The sequence below is a fragment of the Aquarana catesbeiana genome, linkage group LG04 (genome assembly GCF_042186555.1).
Source record: "Aquarana catesbeiana isolate 2022-GZ linkage group LG04, ASM4218655v1, whole genome shotgun sequence".
NCBI classification, from domain to species: Eukaryota; Metazoa; Chordata; class Amphibia; order Anura; family Ranidae; genus Aquarana; species Aquarana catesbeiana.
The window spans coordinates 147,457,344-147,475,449 of record NC_133327.1 but is presented as its reverse complement, the minus strand read 5'-3'; the positions used below and the strand labels follow the sequence as shown (position 1 = coordinate 147,475,449).

General features: G+C 43.4%; 1 protein-coding gene across 5 annotated transcripts in view; it reads left to right on the top strand.

Annotated features, from left to right (window-relative positions):
• Positions 1–14,518, top strand: part of LOC141139578 (G-protein coupled receptor 35-like) — an 82,339-nt gene extending 67,821 nt beyond the window's left edge. For all 5 annotated transcript variants that reach the window (XM_073625849.1, XM_073625851.1, XM_073625852.1 and 2 more), the window contains one exon: positions 12,792–14,518. In XM_073625849.1, coding sequence (XP_073481950.1) covers positions 13,001–13,942 — 942 coding nt within the window. In that variant the 5' untranslated portion in view covers positions 12,792–13,000 and the 3' untranslated portion in view covers positions 13,943–14,518. The remainder of the gene's footprint in view (positions 1–12,791) is intronic.
• The last annotated feature ends 3,588 nt before the right edge of the window (positions 14,519–18,106 follow it).

Genomic DNA, 18,106 nt, shown 5'->3' with positions numbered 1-18,106 from the left:
GCAGGGAAAGGCACGCAACTTTCCCACGATTTTGCATCAGCAATTTTGCCGCAATTCCATGGAATGCCTGTCTAAACTTAAGGTCTATGGACCTCAACTCACATCAAAGTCAGACCAAAGTAGTACAGGGACTACGTTGAAGTCAGTGTTACTTGAAGTCGCACAGATATGAATGGTACACATTGAAAATCATGGGGTATGACTTGTCATGCAACTCTGATGTCCAAAGTCGCACAAGTGTGACTCAGCCCGACTTTGTGAGCGATTTCAGAGACATCAGTGCACTTTCATGCACAGATGTCTAGTGAAATCATATAGGTCCCAACTGTTCTCCTTTAAGAAGGTGTCCTATGCCTACCTACTTTTGCTAATAGGTGTCCCTTATACCCATCTCAAAAAGTTGGGAGGTAAGCAATCGCCCCCTGAAGTCGCCCAAAGTAGTGCAGGAACTACTTTTGGGAATCATTGTGGCATCGCACCAATTCAGACTGTTCCATTGCCATCAATAGGTGCCGATTTGGCCCACAATTTGACATGTCAATTCAGACCTATGTGAACATGGGTGAAGTTGCATAGATTTTAGAGCTGCACGGTTTTGGCCAAAATGAGAATCACAATTTTTTTGCTTAGAATAAAAAGATCCTGATTCTCGCAACGTAAAATCTTTCACATTATCCCCAAAAAAATTGGGCTAACTTTTTTTTTTTAATTCATTAAAGTAATTTTTTCCCAAAAAAATTGAATTTGAAAGACCGCTGCGCAAATACAGTGTGACATAAAATATTGTAACAACCACCATTTTATTCTCTAGGGTCTCTACTAAAAAAATATATATAATGTTGGGGGGTTCTAAGTAATTTTCTAGCAAAAAAAAAGAAAAATGATTGTAACCTGAAACCAACAAATGTCAGTGTTTAGTGTTTAAGTGGTTAAACTTTCCTCACTTACACAGAAGTCTATTTCATTGACAAATTGTTACAATGTTTCTAGTTAAGTTAACTGATAAAGAATGTTCTAATTCTTGGCAGACTTCCTGGTTTTTCTATTCCTATCTTTTGATGGCTGTGGCTTCAGAAGAGCAGAGAGAATTCTTTGCATAGCAAGAATCGTGAAACGCTTTTTTCAAGATTGCAAAGGGGAAAAAAATCACAATGACGATTAATCGTGCAGCTCTAATAAATATGAATGGAAATCATGAGGGATAACTTTTCATATGACTCTGAGGTCCAAAGCTGCATGAAAAGTCACCCAAGTGTGGAAGTAACCTAATGAGATTGATAACACCTTTGAATAAGGCCCCATTTGCACTTGTGCGACCTTAAAATTGCACAGCTTTGTCATGACTTGAAGCAATGTCTGTGTAATCTTGTGGTGTATGGACCTCAAATTGCATCAAAGTCAAACCAAGGTAGTGCAGGGACGAATTTGCTACACTTTCAGTATGCACAAGTGACAATAGGGCCAAATTCAAAGGTGTTATCCTTGAATCTCATTCACACTGCTGCAACCTGAAAGTCACACTATTTTGCTGCCACTTTGCCGCTGCAACTTGGCCCCAAATTCTGGGCATGCATGTGTAATATTGTACCCGATATACCTCAAGTCACATGAAAGTCACACCAAAGTAGTACAGGGACTACTTTGAAGTTGGTGTGACTTAAAAGTAGCACAGATATGAATGGTTATCATTGAGAATCATGGGGTACAACTTGTCATGCAACTCAGAGGTCCAAATTTGCTGGAAAATTCGCCCAACTGTGAAACAAGTCATATATATTTTAATAAAAGGAGCTCTCATTTATACTTGCATAGTCCTTACTGATTTACATCAGCAGAACAAATGCAGGAAGTGATGTGTGCACATGGGACGGAAGCAAATGTGTGGTGATGCCAAACAAATCAATGAACCCCACCCACACCAAATCCAACTACCACATCCACCCCCACATTGATTAAGTACATATCCTACACTTACCTGGCCAATGAGCAGCACCTCGTCTTTGCTAAAGAGACCTCGCCATGTCCACCTAGATGGAGATCTTGACCAGCACGGGAACTTCTGGGTGCATACAATGACTAATTTCCGGGTCAGAAGGTGAAACCACGCTTTTGATTGCAGCTGCGAATATTTGATCTCAAGCACGATTAGTATTTTTTATTTTCTGATATGCAAATCTGTATTTCTACATATATTTGAAGGTAAACTTAAGGGCGTTTGATAAGAAATGGTGTCCCTGGGTTAGCAGCGGGTGAATTACAAACACAAAAGGCCCAGTTTGAGCCCTGGTTCACACTGACAGAGGGAGGAAAGCATTTAGCTGAACTTACACAATTTCATTCCTGCATGTCAGTCCTGACTATGGGGGCAACATCAGAGACATCGGTACAGGTTTCTGCACCAATATCAATACAAATCGCACCAATTAGAACGGTGCAATTGCCACCGATTTGACATGTCAAATCACACCAATGTGAACCAGAGCTGGCACATTCAAAGACTGCCTATGCACCAGCTGAATTCATTAACTGCAATTCTCCACAGCTATTATATATAAAGATTCCACCTTTATCATTTACTTGCAGGTGTACCTGAAACCTAGGTTTACATTGGAGCGATTTGAGAGCTCAAATTGCATGACAAGACACAGCCCATTAGCAGCAATGGCACTGTTCCAATCGATGCGACACCAATTTTGTGGCGGCACACCAACTTGCTAAAGTAGTTCCTGCACTATACTTTTGCCGATTTCAGGTGCAACTTCAATAGACATTTGTGTATGAAGCCACACGGATGTCTATCAAGTCACACCTGAAATCACACTGACCTTGCTACTTTGAAATCGTGCTACTTCAAGTGAAGTAGCATGATTTCAAAGTAGCATCAATGTGAACCAGGGCAAAAAGATTAGTTTTTTGGTGCACAAATACATATTGAAATAAAATATAAGAGATATTGCACTTTCCCAAAACCACCACCCACAAAAACTAAAGAGAAAGAAAATTAGAAGATATAAAAAAAAAAAACAAAAAAAAAAAAGAAAAACCACACAATAAAAGCTCAATAATGTACTTTTATTTTACCAGCAGAAAAAAAAAAAAATTACATTCATTTACTAACTTCAAAAAAAATTTGGACAGGATATATGGTGCTACATTTAGCAATGGGATTTTAAGGGCCCTGCTCATAGGAGCTTACAATCTAAAATTTGACAAAACCTTAGAGTAGACACAGCTTTAATTTCAGTGTATAATGGGCAACACATCACATTGTTATCTACAAGATTATAGAAACATACTTAACAATCATTCTTACAAATCATTCCTACATAATATTACAAAAGACTTATTCAAAACACCCACCACCAGCCCACAATCCACACATACATACATTGGTGACCATGTTCTGCTGGAAGCTGCATTTTGGTGTACAAGATTAAACGAGATCCAAAAGAGTAGGTCAGCAGATGCTTCCAAACGATGTTTGCATGATCAGACAGGAACAACACACACAACATTGACAGCATGGCCACATAAACCCACTTTTGATTGAAAAAATGCACAAGAATTTCATCAAATCTCCCAATAGCATTCCTTCTCCCCCACAAATCACAGCAAAAAAACCTGACCTTCTCAGGCCAAACAAACCCCCCTACTGCAGGCCTTTATATAAGAGAGGTTGTATTGTTAGCACACTGACACACCCAATAGAAGTACACGCTCACCAGTATCTTTCAGCCCGGGTTCACACCTATGCGAATTAGATGCGGCTTACACCGCATCTAATTCGCAGGACATTTTAAAATACATTCATATGAATGCATCTGGTTCACATATGTGCGTTGCATTCGCACTGCGCATTGCACAAAAAACGTGTGCGTTTTTTGGGCATTGCGGTGCGAACTACAAGCCTATTATCTCCTATGGGAACGCATCTGATTCGCAGATGCATTGCGTTCTGAACAAGGATTTTCTCTTTCTCCTCACTACACCTCCCCCTCTCCCTCCCCCCCCTCTCCCTCCCCCTCTCCCTCCCTCCCCCTCTCCCTCCCCCCCCCTCTCCCTCTCCCTCTCCCTCCCCCTCCCCCTCTCCCTGCTCTCTAATCCTGAGCAAAAACGCAATGAATCCGTTGAACAGGAGATTGTTATCTCCCCAGTGAAACCTGAGCTTCAATTCGCACCGCACATGTGTGAAACCAGGCTCAATCTGTCTCTTCATGTATGTCTAAAGTGATTGCACCTGATGAGCAGGAACACATAATACTATGTGTTAGCCTTGGCTATGTGCATTAAATCTCCAACTACAGGACAAAGATCAAAATCCATTTGCATCCACATAAACAAAGTAACAGTTTTCTAAGCATATGTACCCGTGCAGTGTAAACTCTAAAATTTGAAATGTCCAAGTCCCTGGGCATGATTAGTGCTAATAAACATTAACATCAGTCCCTGGCTGCAATGAGCTTCCAATCTAAAGTCCAAAATTAACTTTCTTACATTAGAACCTATTTCGACAGGAGACAAATAAAATGCCAGCATGTCTTTGGATTGTGGTGAGAAACCCACACAGGGAGAACATATAAACTTCAACACAAGCATTAGCATGTTGAATTGAACCAACATCTCAAGTGCTGCTAGACAGAAGTGCTATCCACTTAGCCACCCAGCAGCCTCACACATGTTCTCTGCATCTCTGTGGTGTGAACCAGCCCTAAGTCCATAGCCATGCTCAGTGTCACAAGCAATATACAATATATTGGCCTAAGTATTGGGACGCCTGCCTTTAAATGCACATGAACTATAATGGCATCCCAGTATTAGTATTGGGTTCAAAACTCATTTGGCCCACCCTTTGCAGCTATAACAGCTTCAACTCTTCTTGTCCACAAGGTTTAGGAGTGTGTCTATGGGAATGTTTGACCATTCTTCCAAGTGCATTTGTGAGGTCAGGCACTGATGTTGGACGAGAAGGCCTGACCTACAGTCTCCTCTCTAATTCATCCCCAAGGTGTTCTGTTGTGTTGAGGTCAGGACTCTGTGCAGGCCAGTCAAGTTCCTCCACCCCAAAATCACTCATCCATGTCTTTATGGACCTTGCTTTGTGCACTGGTCCAAATGATTTGGTGGAGGGGGATTATGATGTGGGGTTGTTTTTCAGGGGTTGGGCTTGGCCTCTTAGTTCCAGTTAAGGGAACTCTTAAGGCGTCAGCATAACAAGACATTTTGGACAATTTCATGCTCCCAACTTTGTGGGAACAGTTTGGGGATGGCCCCTTCCTGTTCCAACATGACTGCTCACCAGTGCACAAAGCAAGGTCCATAAAGACATGGATGAGCAAGTTTGGGGTGGAGAAACTTGACTGGCCTGCACAGAGTCCTGGCCTCAACCCGATAGAACACCCTTAGGCTGAATTAGAGTAGAGACTGCGAGCCAGGCCTTCTCATCCAACATCAGTGCCTGGCCTTACAAATGCACTTCTGGAAGAATGATCAAACATTCCCATAGGCACACTAAGGCCCCTTTCACACTGGGGCGGTTTGCAGGCGGTATTGCGCTAAAAATACCGCCTGCAAACCACCCCTAAACAGCCTCCGCTGTTTGTTCAGGAATTACATTTTGATTTCTGATGTTGGTACACATATCACATTTTTTGGGCTCAAATTATGAATATTTGGAAATAATAAAAAGCACAAAAAATTGTGATTAATTTTAAATTTGCATCAGCAATGGTATTGTTTGTGGATTATAACGACACCTGTGTGAGTTTGAGTAAAGATTGTTGTGAGATGAAGAGTAACAAGTGAAAGTGACAGAGAAAAAACGGAAAATTGTATACTTACCTTCCGTAATTTTCCTTTCCTGACGCATCCCATGGCAGCACACACAATGGGTTGTGACTCCGCCTCCACAACCTGATAGGACTGGTTAGCTATAAGTTTTGAAGAGGAGCCCACCGCTGCATTCTTAGTAACTATCACCTTAGAAGGGTGGGATTCCGTGTGCTGCCATGGGATGCGTCAGGAAAGGAAAATTACGGAAGGTAAGTATACAATTTTCCGTTTTCCTGACGCATCATGGCAGCACACACAATGGGAAATAACTCGCTACATGGGTGGGTGCTTTTAGAGCATTTTATTTACTCAGGTACAAGGTATAGAGGAGTTAGATTGAATGATTGATCTTCCGAACTCAACAGTGGTTAATTGAGCCGGATCTATTTTGTAGTGTGACATGAACGTGTTTTTAGAAGACCAAGTTGCTGCCTTGCAAATAGTTTCCGCTGACACTCTGCAGTACGCTGCCCAGGAGGTGGCCACTGCTCTGGTCGAGTGGGCTTTTAGACCATCCGGAATTGGAAGCGATTGTATACTGTACGTCCTCTTAATGATTTTAATCAACCAGGTCGCTATTGTTCTAGGGGAAGCTGCTTGCCCTTTTCTAGGGCCATGTGGAATGACTAGGAGGTTTTCGACCTTTCTGAATGGTTCAGTAGCTTCAAGGTAGGCAACAATGGTAGACTTGACATCTAGGGGGTGTGGATGCCCTTCATTAGAGAGAAAAACTGGAAGATTGATTTCCGAGTTAAAGTGGAAGGTAGACGTCACTTTGGGTATAAATCGTTCTGATGGTCTGAGGACAACTCTATCCGGGTAGAGAACTAGATGTGGTTCTTTAATTAATAGAGCGTGCATCTCCGAGACTCGTTTGGCAGACGTTATTGCGATCAGAAATGATAATTTGAGCGTCAGATCCCATAAGGATACTGATTGCAGGGGAAGAAATGGTTTTTTTGATAGAGCTTCTAACACGGTGGACAAATTCCAGGTTGGAAAGACTGGTTTTCTGGGCGGCCTTATCTTCATGCATGCCTTCAAGAACTGAACTATGAGCGGGTCTAGGGCCCATCTAGTTCCCATCATTGCGGACAGTGCCGAGACTTGTACTTTAAGAGTGCTCGCACCCAGGCCCTTTTCCAGGCCTAGCTGCAAGAATTCCAGGATATTATAGACTGAAGGAGATAACGGATCCCAAGAATGTTGCTGGGCAAATGCGGTAAATCTTTCCCAGATCCTGCTGTACGTGCCATTTGTTGATCTTTTTCTGGCCTGTTGCAGTGTGGCCACTACTCTGAGTGAGCATCCCTTATCCAGCAGCCTTTCCCTTTCAACCTCCATGCCGTTAGGTGTAAGCGTTCTGGTGCCGGGTGCAGGAATCGACCCTGAGAGAGTAACTCCGGACTCAACGGGAGCGGAAGCGGCTCTTCTGTGTTCAATTGTAACATAGTCGCGAACCAAGGCCTCCTTGGCCAGAAGGGCAGTACTGCTATGACCGTGGATGTCGAGTTCCTCAGCCTGGCCAGAAATCTGGCTATTAGGGGAATTGGAGGAAAAATGTATCCCAGGTGGAATTCCCATGGGTGGTGAAGGCAATCGATCCCTGCTGCTGTCGGATAATTGTTCCTCGCTAAGAATTGAATACACTTGTTGTTCTCTGGGGTTGCTGCTAGATCTATGTCGGGCATCCCCCATTTGTGGGTGATGAGAGCAAAGGCTTGGGAACTGAGAGACCACTCGTTGTTCGATACAAACTTCCTGCTCAGGTCGTCCGCTAGTTGGTTTTGTATACCCGGAACATAAATCGCCTTCAGATCCGTCAGGTAGATCTGAGCCCACTCGAGTATGGGACGCACTTCCTCCATGAGCGTCTTGCTCCTGGTACCTCCTTGTCTGTGGATGTAATTTACCGCTACTGTATTGTCTATACGTAAGAGAACACTTTTCCCTTCTAGGTATGGTCCGAATGCTAGAATAGCCTGCCAGGCGGCTCTGAGTTCCAGGACATTGGAGACTATGCCGTGTGGGCGGAAAGACCAACGTCCCTGTGCTCCGTGATGTTGGTAGTGTGCTCCCCATCCCTGAAGACTGGCATCCGTCGTGACCACTTCTGGTAGTGGAGGAACTATGGGACGACAGCATGATAGGTTGCTGACCCGTGTCCACCACCATGCCGATCTCTTTACTGCTTGGCTGATGATTATTCTCTGCTTCATTGAGGACCCGTCCCATTGAGACAGGAATGCGTTTTGAAAGACCCTTGAGTTCCACTGGGACCACTGGATCATTAGGAAGGTCGAGGACATGGAGCCCAGGATGCTCAGACACATTCTGGCAGGAAGATGTTCTGCCGCCAAAAGGTTCTTTATTTTGTGAATCAATGGGCCTATCTTCTCTTGAGGCAATCCGACCGTATTGGAACTGGTGTCCAATTCTGCGCCTAAGAAGACCATTCTTTGCGTTGGAACCAGACTGCTCTTTCCCCAATTTATTACCCAACCGAACTGTTGAAGTGTAGAAATTAGAACTGCTCGATGTTGGAGGGCAACTTGTTGGCTGTCGGCCAGGAGGATGATGTCGTCGAGATACCCAATACCCTTAGACCTTTTTCTCTTAGGAGAGCTATGATCGGGAGTAAGACCTTTGTAAAGGTCCTGGGAGCCGTCGATATGCCAAATGGAAGGCTTTGGAACTGGAAATGCTGATGACCTATTGCAAAGCGTAGGTATTTCTGAAAGGTTTGGTGCACCGGAATATGTAGATAGGCGTCGGACAAATCGACCGAGAGCATCCAGTCCTTTGTCCCTATTGCTAGTAATATGGACTGGAGGCTCTCCATTTTGAAGGATTCGACTGAAATTGTTTCGTTTAGGTCTTTCAAGTCTAGTACTGGCCTCAAATCTCCCGTCTTTTTTGCTACTAAAAAAGGCGGAGAGTAGAATCCTAAACCTCTCTGTTCCTGAGGAACCTCTATGATTGCTTGTTTCTGCGATAGTTCTTGAATATAACTGGTCAGAATCTTTCGTTTTGGTAGAGAAGATGGTGTTCTGGTCAGTCTGAAGTGGTCTTTTGGAGGTTTGTGTTTGAATGACCATCTGTGACCCTCCTGGATGGTGAAAATCGCCCAGGCATCTCCTATTTGATTTTCCCAAGTCTGAGTAAACCGCCTCAACCTCGCTCCTACTATCGCGGGCTGGGCGTGCACGCCATCAAAATGACTTCTGCTGCTCTCCTGAATTGGGGACTTTAGGTTTTTGCACCCTTACAAAGGACGACTGGGGATTTCGCCAATTTCGCTTGAATTCCCTTCCTGGTTTGTAAGATCTTGCCTCTCGGTATCTTTCTGGCAACTGGCGTCTAAACGGTGGATTTCTTTGTTTGGGCCTTCTATCGGAAGGGATGAGGCCAGACTTTCCTCCAGTAACTTTTGAAATCGCTGTGTCTAGTTTAGGGCCGAATAAGTTGGTGCCGTCGTAGGGAATCCTACACCAGGTCGACTTAGAAGTCGCATCTGCGACCCATGGTTTTAACCAGAGTGCTCTCCTTGACATTACTGAAGCCAACATCGCCCTTGCTGAAGATCTTATGATATCCACGGCCGCTTCAGCCACGAAGTCTCCTGCTAGGCTAAGTTCTTGCATAGCTGATATGATTTTTTCCTGATCCGCTGCCTCTAGCAACAATTTCTCAATGTTGGCTGCCCAAAAGGTAATCGCTCTGCCGACCGCTGCCAGAGTGATCGCTGGTCTGCATGCTCCTCCTGCTGCTGAATAGGCTTTCTTAAGATCGAGGTCTATTTTACGATCCATTACATCCCTAAAGGTAACGGCATCCTCGATCGGGAGAGTTACATGTCGCGCCAAACGCATTAGTGAGGAATCTACTACAGGAGCTGAAATTAGAGGGTTCACCATTGGTTCCCTTAATGGGTAGAGTTTTGCTATCCTGTTGTTCAGACTGGTTTTTTTATCTGGTTTCTGCCACTCATCCTTTATTAGCTCTTCTAGCTCTTCAATAAAAGGAAAGGTTTCAGGGTCTTTTTTCAGGTTAGGAAAATACTTCCTTAATTTGCGTGGTGCCTCTTTCTCCTCTTCCCAACCGATTGCCTCTTTTACAGATTTTGCGAAGGGGTCTATAAGCGCAAAATCAAACGAAGTGGGTATTAGAATTTCTTCCTCTTCTGGGGAGTCTTCCTGAAGAGTATGGGAGGCTGATGGGGAGAGATCTTGCGGCGTATAAGAGGTTGAGGCCATTGAAGCCTGTCTGATGGATTCGTGGGCTGCCACTTGCATGATAGACTCTTTCACAGATTCTTTTATTATATTGGATGCTTCCCTTGCATCCGCTTCTTTTTCACGGGTTGCTTCATCCAAACAGACTTGGCAGACTAGCTTAGCGGGTAGTGCTACTGCTCCGCAAACCCAGCAGGCGTTTGCCGCAGGATGGGTGCGATGGTCATCGCGAGCTTGGCGGGATGAAGTCTCATCTCTATGGTGGTGGGATGAGGTTCTTGACCGACTCCGTCTGGACTGAGAATGTTTTGAAGGTGATCGGTCCTTGCGTTTGGAGTGCGTTGATCTTGATGATCTGCCAGAGCTATCAAATAATATAGCATTAGTGGCAAGGCTCTCTTTTACTCCTCTTCACTACTTACCTAATGTCTGTCCCCCCTTACCTTGTAGCCCGTGGATGGTCTGCTGGAGCAGCGGCCTCCATAAAAAGGAGATAGAGTGTATCTGAAAGGAAAAAAGTTTGTATGTGTGTTTGTTTTTTTTTTTTTTTAAAAAAGGCAGGAGGTGCCCAGAGAATAGAAATGCAGAGTTTTAGCAGAGAGGATGAGAGTTCCAGACTTACCAGTGTCAGGGATCAGAAAAATAAACACAAGGCAGCACTGTGGTGATGTTCTGGGGCTCACAGAGGCAAAATGACAGATTTCTTTCGTTTTTAAATATACCGCCGTCGCGGTGGCTCTGACGTCACGACCGCGCATGCGCAGTGGCCATTTGCGGTGTCCGGCGCCATCTTGGAATCTGGCGTGCCCTAACGCCGCCTATGTCAGATCCTGTGCGCCCTGGAGCCCGTGCTATGCATAGCTATGCATAGTAGGAAGACGCTGTGGGACTACAGCGCCCAGCACACCTGGAGCCCCCCTTACACAGATGTGTATAAAGAAATACAGCATGTCAGGAGAGGGCAGAGAAGGAAAGAAAGCTAGTACCTGGAGGCCGCTGCAGATGTCACCAAAAACCTCTTTAAGGTTTGTAAGGCACAGGTGGATTGTTTTGTTTCTAACCCCTGAGACCACCAGAGTGGGGTTCCCTTGCATAAAGCTCTTTTAGAGACTGTACAGCAGGGCTTCCAACTAGGAGAGGCTTGAACCTAGCTGGGGCGAAGCGGTAAGGGGTTCTTCAGCTTTTACCGGTCCAACCATCTAGGTGAGGAAAAAAAGGAGAATGCAGCGGTGGGCTCCTCTTCAAAACTTATAGCTAACCAGTCCTATCAGGTTGTGGAGGCGGAGTCACAACCCATTGTGTGTGCTGCCATGATGCGTCAGGAAATATATTTTACCAAAACATCAAAACATTCCACATTCTAGTATTCTTAAAATCAAAATATTTTAAGTAGAAGCAACAATGTTGCAAAGGAAAATTTATTTCACAGAAAGATACATTTCATCTCAACATTAAAAGGTTTTTTTTTTTGTGAAAGTTAGAATTGTTCCATTAGAATCAATGGCTGAAACTTCATTTGGACTAAAATAGAGCAGATTTTAATTTCCAAAAAATGCTCTCTAATTAGCTCTCATTTTGGTATTTACTATAGCTCCGGGTAAAAAAGACACTTGAGTTAAAATGAGAGCTATTTTCAGGTCTGAACATGCCCAGTTGTGTTGGCACCTAGTTGTCCAAAACGGGGAATTTTTCACTTTTCAGACTTTTAAAGATATTTCAGTGTAGAAATCACTTTTTCACACAGTTTAAAAGCAGATTATCTTTAAATAATATAACACACATTTCAGTACCATTTAGGCAATTAAATCATGCTCTAAACATTATTTCCATGTGCAATTCTCCAGGTTTTAGCAGAGTAATGCCACGTACACATGAGCGAACTTTACGGCAGACTTTGCCCGGCGGACTTTGACGTACTTTCTGAATGAACGGACTTGCCTACACACAATCCACCAAAGTCCGTCGAATTCGTACGTGATGATGTACGACTGGACTAAAACAAGGAAGTTCATAGCCAGTAGCCAATAGCTACCCTAGCGTGGCTTTTTGTCCATCGAACTAGCATACAGACGAGCGGACTTTTCGACCGGACTCGATTTCGACGGATTGATTTAAAACATGTTTCAAATCTAAGTCTGTCCAACTTTTGAGAAAACAAAGTCCGCTGGAGCCCACACACGATCGAATTGTCCGACGAAATCCCATCCGCCGGGCAAAGTCTGCCGTAAAGTCCGCTTTGGGAGCTATTTGGTTTCAGGGAACTATAGTAAATTCGATTTTGGGAGTATTTTCTCACCAGCGCTAGTGAATACCGTTTTAGTGTGAATTAGCGCTAGTAGCGCTTATTTCCGCTAAATTGCAGCGAATTAGCGCTAATTCGCACTAAATTGCCGCAAGTTAGCGCTAATTCGTGGCAATTTGCGCGAATTAGCGCCGTGACGCTATAGTAAATGACCCCCAATGTGTCTAGCTGTGAAACAGCAACAAACTTCCACCTGACATCTGACAGTTTACTTGCCTAATTTGCACCGAATGTGTAAACCCCCCCCCCCCCCCCCCGCAGCAAAAGGGTTAAAGTGCTTTAACTACTTGTTGAAAATAAGTGTTTGTATTCCTGACACAGGCTTACTTTATGTTGGATTTGTTTGAATACTACTGTGTATATTGATTATCACTTTTTACACTAATGCAAAAAGAAATCACAATTAATTTTGGTCTTTTTTTCAGATAAATTTGAACTTTGTGAGAACTCTGAAGAATTTTTAGTAAACCACCAGTCATCACATTAATAAGAAAAGAGATACATTGTGGTTGTTTCTTTGGGAAGCACAACTTAGTTCAGCACATTTGGAGAAATAAGTGTAAAATAAGGGTCTTGATAAACACCCTACCCAAGTGGCATTTTCTTTTTTTCTTGCTGTTTGAGTCTTGTAAGGATGAATTGCTCTGTTACAGTTACTAATCTGGATTCACCTCTAAATGTATTTAGCCTTATTACTTATATACTCCTTTTTTTCTTTGGTGCCACATTCAACATCATTGCCCTCTGGATTTTTTGTTGTAGAATGAGAAAAAGGACAGAAACCACTGTTTTTCTGATGAACCTGATATTTGCTGATATCTTGATTGTATTAACCTTTCCATTCAGAATATATACTTTCTTATATGGATGGAACCTCAGCACTGGGTTGTGCAGAACACTAACAATCTTCTACTTTGTGAACACTTACGTGAGCATTTTCACAATCTCAGCTATTGCCTTTGATCGATACTTGGCCATAAATAATCCACTGAAGTATAAAGGCTCTATGTCCCCCATGAAAGCCTCTATTGCATGCTGTTTCTTTTGGACTCTATGTATTACTATTGGCATACTGAGGATTCTGTATCAAACCGGGGCAGAAAATCCAAATACCTGTTTTTTAAAGGTGAACACAGAACCCAATAAAATGAATCTAGCTCTTGCAGGGATTGGGTTCTTTCTCCCAATGGTATTCATCTGCTTTTGTTTTGGAAGGGTCATGAAAAATCTACGTGTCAAAGCACCAATGGACCTCAAAGAGCAGCATGCCTTTAGGAAAGCAATGAACATTACTGCCTCTAATTTTGTGATTTTTGTGGTCTGTTTCCTGCCAATCCATGTGGGATACATAGTACGCTATGTTGCTGAAAGCAACCATGCACCCTGCCATAGTCTTAAATCAATAAGTGTCTTTATAAAAATAGTATCAATCATTGCTAATGCTAACTGTGTTCTGGACACCGTGTGTTATTACTTTGCAGCCACTGAATTTCGAAATGCTTTCTCTAAACAAATACAAATTTCTCCAAAGTGCAGCTTCTTCTGTTGTCAGAAATTAGCTTATCCTCATGAATAGAGTCCTTAATTTATATCGGTAGCTACCTGAACACTTTGGATCTGAGGTCCAGAAGTTACAAAAGATGACAAGGTTACTTTTTTAAAGCGGCGGTCCGCCCACTGCTGCAAGAATTAAAAGCCAGCAACTACACATACTGCAGCTGCTGGCTTTTAATAATAGGACACTTACCTGTCCTGGAGTCCAGTGATGTCGGCACCATAGCTGATGTTTCCATCAGCTGTCGGGTGCTGCCGCCGCCTTTGTAGGTAAGGGAACTTGGCAGTGTAGCCTTACAGCTTCACACCGGGAACCTTACTGTGCATGCGCAAGGCTCCGCTCCTCTTTCCTACTGACCCGGCGGCAGGGGAAGGAGGAGGGAGGAGGGAACTGAGCGGTAATGTCAATGGCTGCAGTTTTGGCTCCCAGAAGTGGGGACAGGATACCTGTCAAAGATACTTGCCTTAACATGGGCATGTCCCATTTTTAACTTTTTAGTGCATATTTTGTTACCTGTCTTTACGAAAGGTAGTATTTGTATTATCTATATGTTTGTATTCCATTGTACATGAATAAACTAAACATTCTTTGATGTAAGCATTTGATCACGCTCCCTCCATCCTTCTTCTACACAATCTGCTCCCCCCTCCCCCCTGAAAGGTGACAAATGTGGCACCTGAGGGGAGAGGAGAAAAAAGAGCAGAAGTTCCACTTTTTAAATATGATTTGATGATTTCAACAGTAAGTTTGTTGACTAATATATAGCTGCCAAAAAAGTTGTAGGCCATGAAATTTAAATTTAATTCAAATCAGTACTTATTAAAGAGGCAGAGTATAAATACAAATACAAATTGTATAATTTGACGTACAGAATACACAACAGTTGGCCATTCAGATGTTTGTTAAAGGCTGCCAGAACCATCAGCAAATTTGTTACATAACAGTATCACGTCATCAACTCCATGAAGGTAAAACACTATTATATTCCAATATGCCTCTAATGGTTTTATAGTGTAAAAAGAAGAGAGAATAGAGGGAAGAAAAGTAAGAAACTTGATGGCTCCAGCTATCTGCACACAGCTGTCAACCCCATCTGCAAGAATCAGTAGATTCTTGCAGCTGGGATTCGTAGCATGTCTAAGACCCCTTTCACACTGGGGCATTTTTCAGGCATTTTTCAGGCGCTTTAGCGTTAAAAAAAGCGCCTGAAAGAAGCCTCATCTGCAATCCCAATATGAAAGTCCGAGCCCCTTTCATACTGCCAGCGCCCGAAAAATGCTGGTAAAGCACCACTTGAGACCCCTTTCACACTGGGGCATTTTTCAGGCGTTTTTCGGGCACTGGCAGTGTGAAAGGGCTCGGGCCATCGGCGCACCCAGACCGGTGACAAAAACACGAAAGCGCTGCAAAGAAGCTGCTTGCAGGACTTTTTTTGATGCCCTGACAGCACAGCGCTCCAGTGTGAAAGCACTCGGGCTTTCACATTGGGATTGCAGATGAGGCTTCTTTCAGGCGCTTTACAGGCGCTTTTTTTAACACTAAAGCGCCTGAAAAACGCCCCAGTGTGAAAGGGGTCTAAACACTGATGTCAATGATGCCTGGTGCCTTACTATGTCTCCAGCTGAAGCTGTTTTTAAACTAATTAATCTAATATGTGGTTCTATCCAGGGGCGGATCCGGGGGGGGCAACGGAGCAACTGCCCCCTCCGAGAATGTGGGTGAGTGGGCGGGCAGGCGTCGCTGCAGGTAAGGGAGCCAGAGGGCGGCTCCGCGGCTGAGAGCACGGGCGGCTCCGTTGGTGAGCAGCTGTGCGGCTCAGTGACAGTGAGCGGCTGCTGGCCAATCAGCCGGCGGGCGGGGGAGCAGAGAGATAACATCATCTCTCACCGCCCAGCACCTGCCCTGCATCCCTGCAGTTCCGCTCTCACTGTGCAGTGTGCAGGCAGCCGTGGCAGCAGAGAGATTACATCATCTCTCTGCTGCCCCTGGGGCGGGATGCAGCGCTGACACGTCCGCTCAGGATGAGCCCTTTGTGCGCTCTGCTCTCTCTCTCCGCTCTCCCAGCGGCAGCAGCCAGCCCATTCCTCCCTGCCCAGCACTGATGTCAGCGCAGGCTGGGAGGGGCGGGGCCGAGAATCAGTGCTCAGCCCATGGCGGCTTGGGTAGGTGGTGCTTGTTGAAGGGGCGAGCGTGGGTTGCGTTCAGCGCTGTCCTGGGAGATGAGTTAATTCACTGTCACAGGACACAGGGGGCAGTGGCCAGCCAATCACAGCATGATCTAGGCACAAGGGGGGCAGCGGGCAGCCAATCAGAGCGTGATTTGGACACAGGGGGGTCTGGGACACAGCAAGAGACAGTTATAGAAGGCAAGTGACAATCCGCAATGTGTGGCATGGGACCTGGCAAGTGACAATCTGCAATGTGTGGCATGGGACGTGGCAAGTGACAATCCACATCTAGTGACAGGCGACGTGGCAAGTGACAATCCGCAGCGTGTGGCAGGTGACAGTGGCAAGTGACACGCTCGGGGCTCCCACTGCTTCTATGGTGAGTTGAACCATTTCATTTTTTATAACAATGTAATAATAGTAATAATGCACTTCAATCATCCTGACACCATAACAACCATGGTGCCGTGATGATTGAAGCGCTAACACCAGCCATTTCCCCATTAAATTTACCCCCAAAAAATGTATTTTCTGGCAGTGCCCCTCCCGAGACTAGGCTCTGGATCCGCCCCTGGTTCCATCAAGACTGGATAAAATTAATCCTCAAAGCTCATTTTGTTTCTGCAAATTCAGTCTGGGAGGTATGTTGTACAATATTTTATGGTAAGTTAGTGAAGACCAGAATTATTATACTAATCCATAGCGCAACTCGAATTAATGTTCCAAAAATACCACAGATTGCTCTTCTGAACAAATAAAAAGAGGAAAATTTAAAACATGCTCAAAAACTGATAGCCAATATTTTTCTGACAGATAAGGAATGATAAAGAATATATCATGGATTATGACCACTGAATAAATGATTTATCTTTATGGAGGACGAATACATATTATTTTAAAGAGTATGGGATCTGGTTATAGTATTTACAAATTTTATCAGTTAAAACAAATATGAAACTAAACCGATAAGAATAGACACTCCAACCATAAATGGGCCTAGAGAATGCTCTGAGGGCTTTGACCAGTAACTTAAAATGTATCTAAAGGCAGAACTTTTTTTTTTTTCGTTTTGGATAGAGTAGTGAGGGGTTAGAACTCCTGACAGATTTATATTGCTGTCTGTGTCTGCAATGGGGAAATTCACCCTCTCTATTTGCCCTGGCAACCTTTGTCGTGGATACTGAAATATTCCTTCCAATGGGGACACCTATTTCAGGGACAGATGTCTAAGAGGGAATTTCTCCTCACTTACTGTTGTGTCTACAGGCCTTGAAGTGAAGTGAAATTGTTCCAATGAACACACACATTTTAACCATTCCTTACTGTATCCAAGATGAAAATAAGCTTTGGCTTTAGATATACTTTAGCTTTCTTGTCCATGCATTATATTGCTTTTGATTTGGCTGATGCCTCATTCATATATTTCTACTACATTATGTGATAGATTTCTCCCCTAGCCAGGAGGAAAAAAAAAAACATGTAATATTTTATATATATATATATATATATATATATATATATATATATATATATATATATATATATATATATATATATATATATATATATATATAACAAGTTATCACTCCCTAGATGTGGTGGCTGCATTAGATTTATTTTTTGGGTTAAGAACATTTTTTGCAAGTACGGAGAATTTGCAGTGCTACCATGAGCTGAGCAGACAACAAAAACAATCTTATTTGTTCCTTTGCAAATAACAAATCTCATAAATCTGCATGGTAAAGCCATACAAAGACAGTAATTATGATATTTTATGGAAAGAAAACCAAACAAAAAAACAAATGCAGCCACCTAATCTAGGAGCAGGTAGGCTTCAATACAATACATTTATGTTTTTGGGTCTATAGACACTTTGATGCTTTTTGTTTTTGTTTTTTTGTTTTCTGATATTATGCTTGATTTGCCTTTTGCCTTAATATTGAATGGAAGAGATGCACAGCTTTCATTCAGTATAACAGGTGTAAACATACTGACAGTAAAATTGAAATTTGGTTTA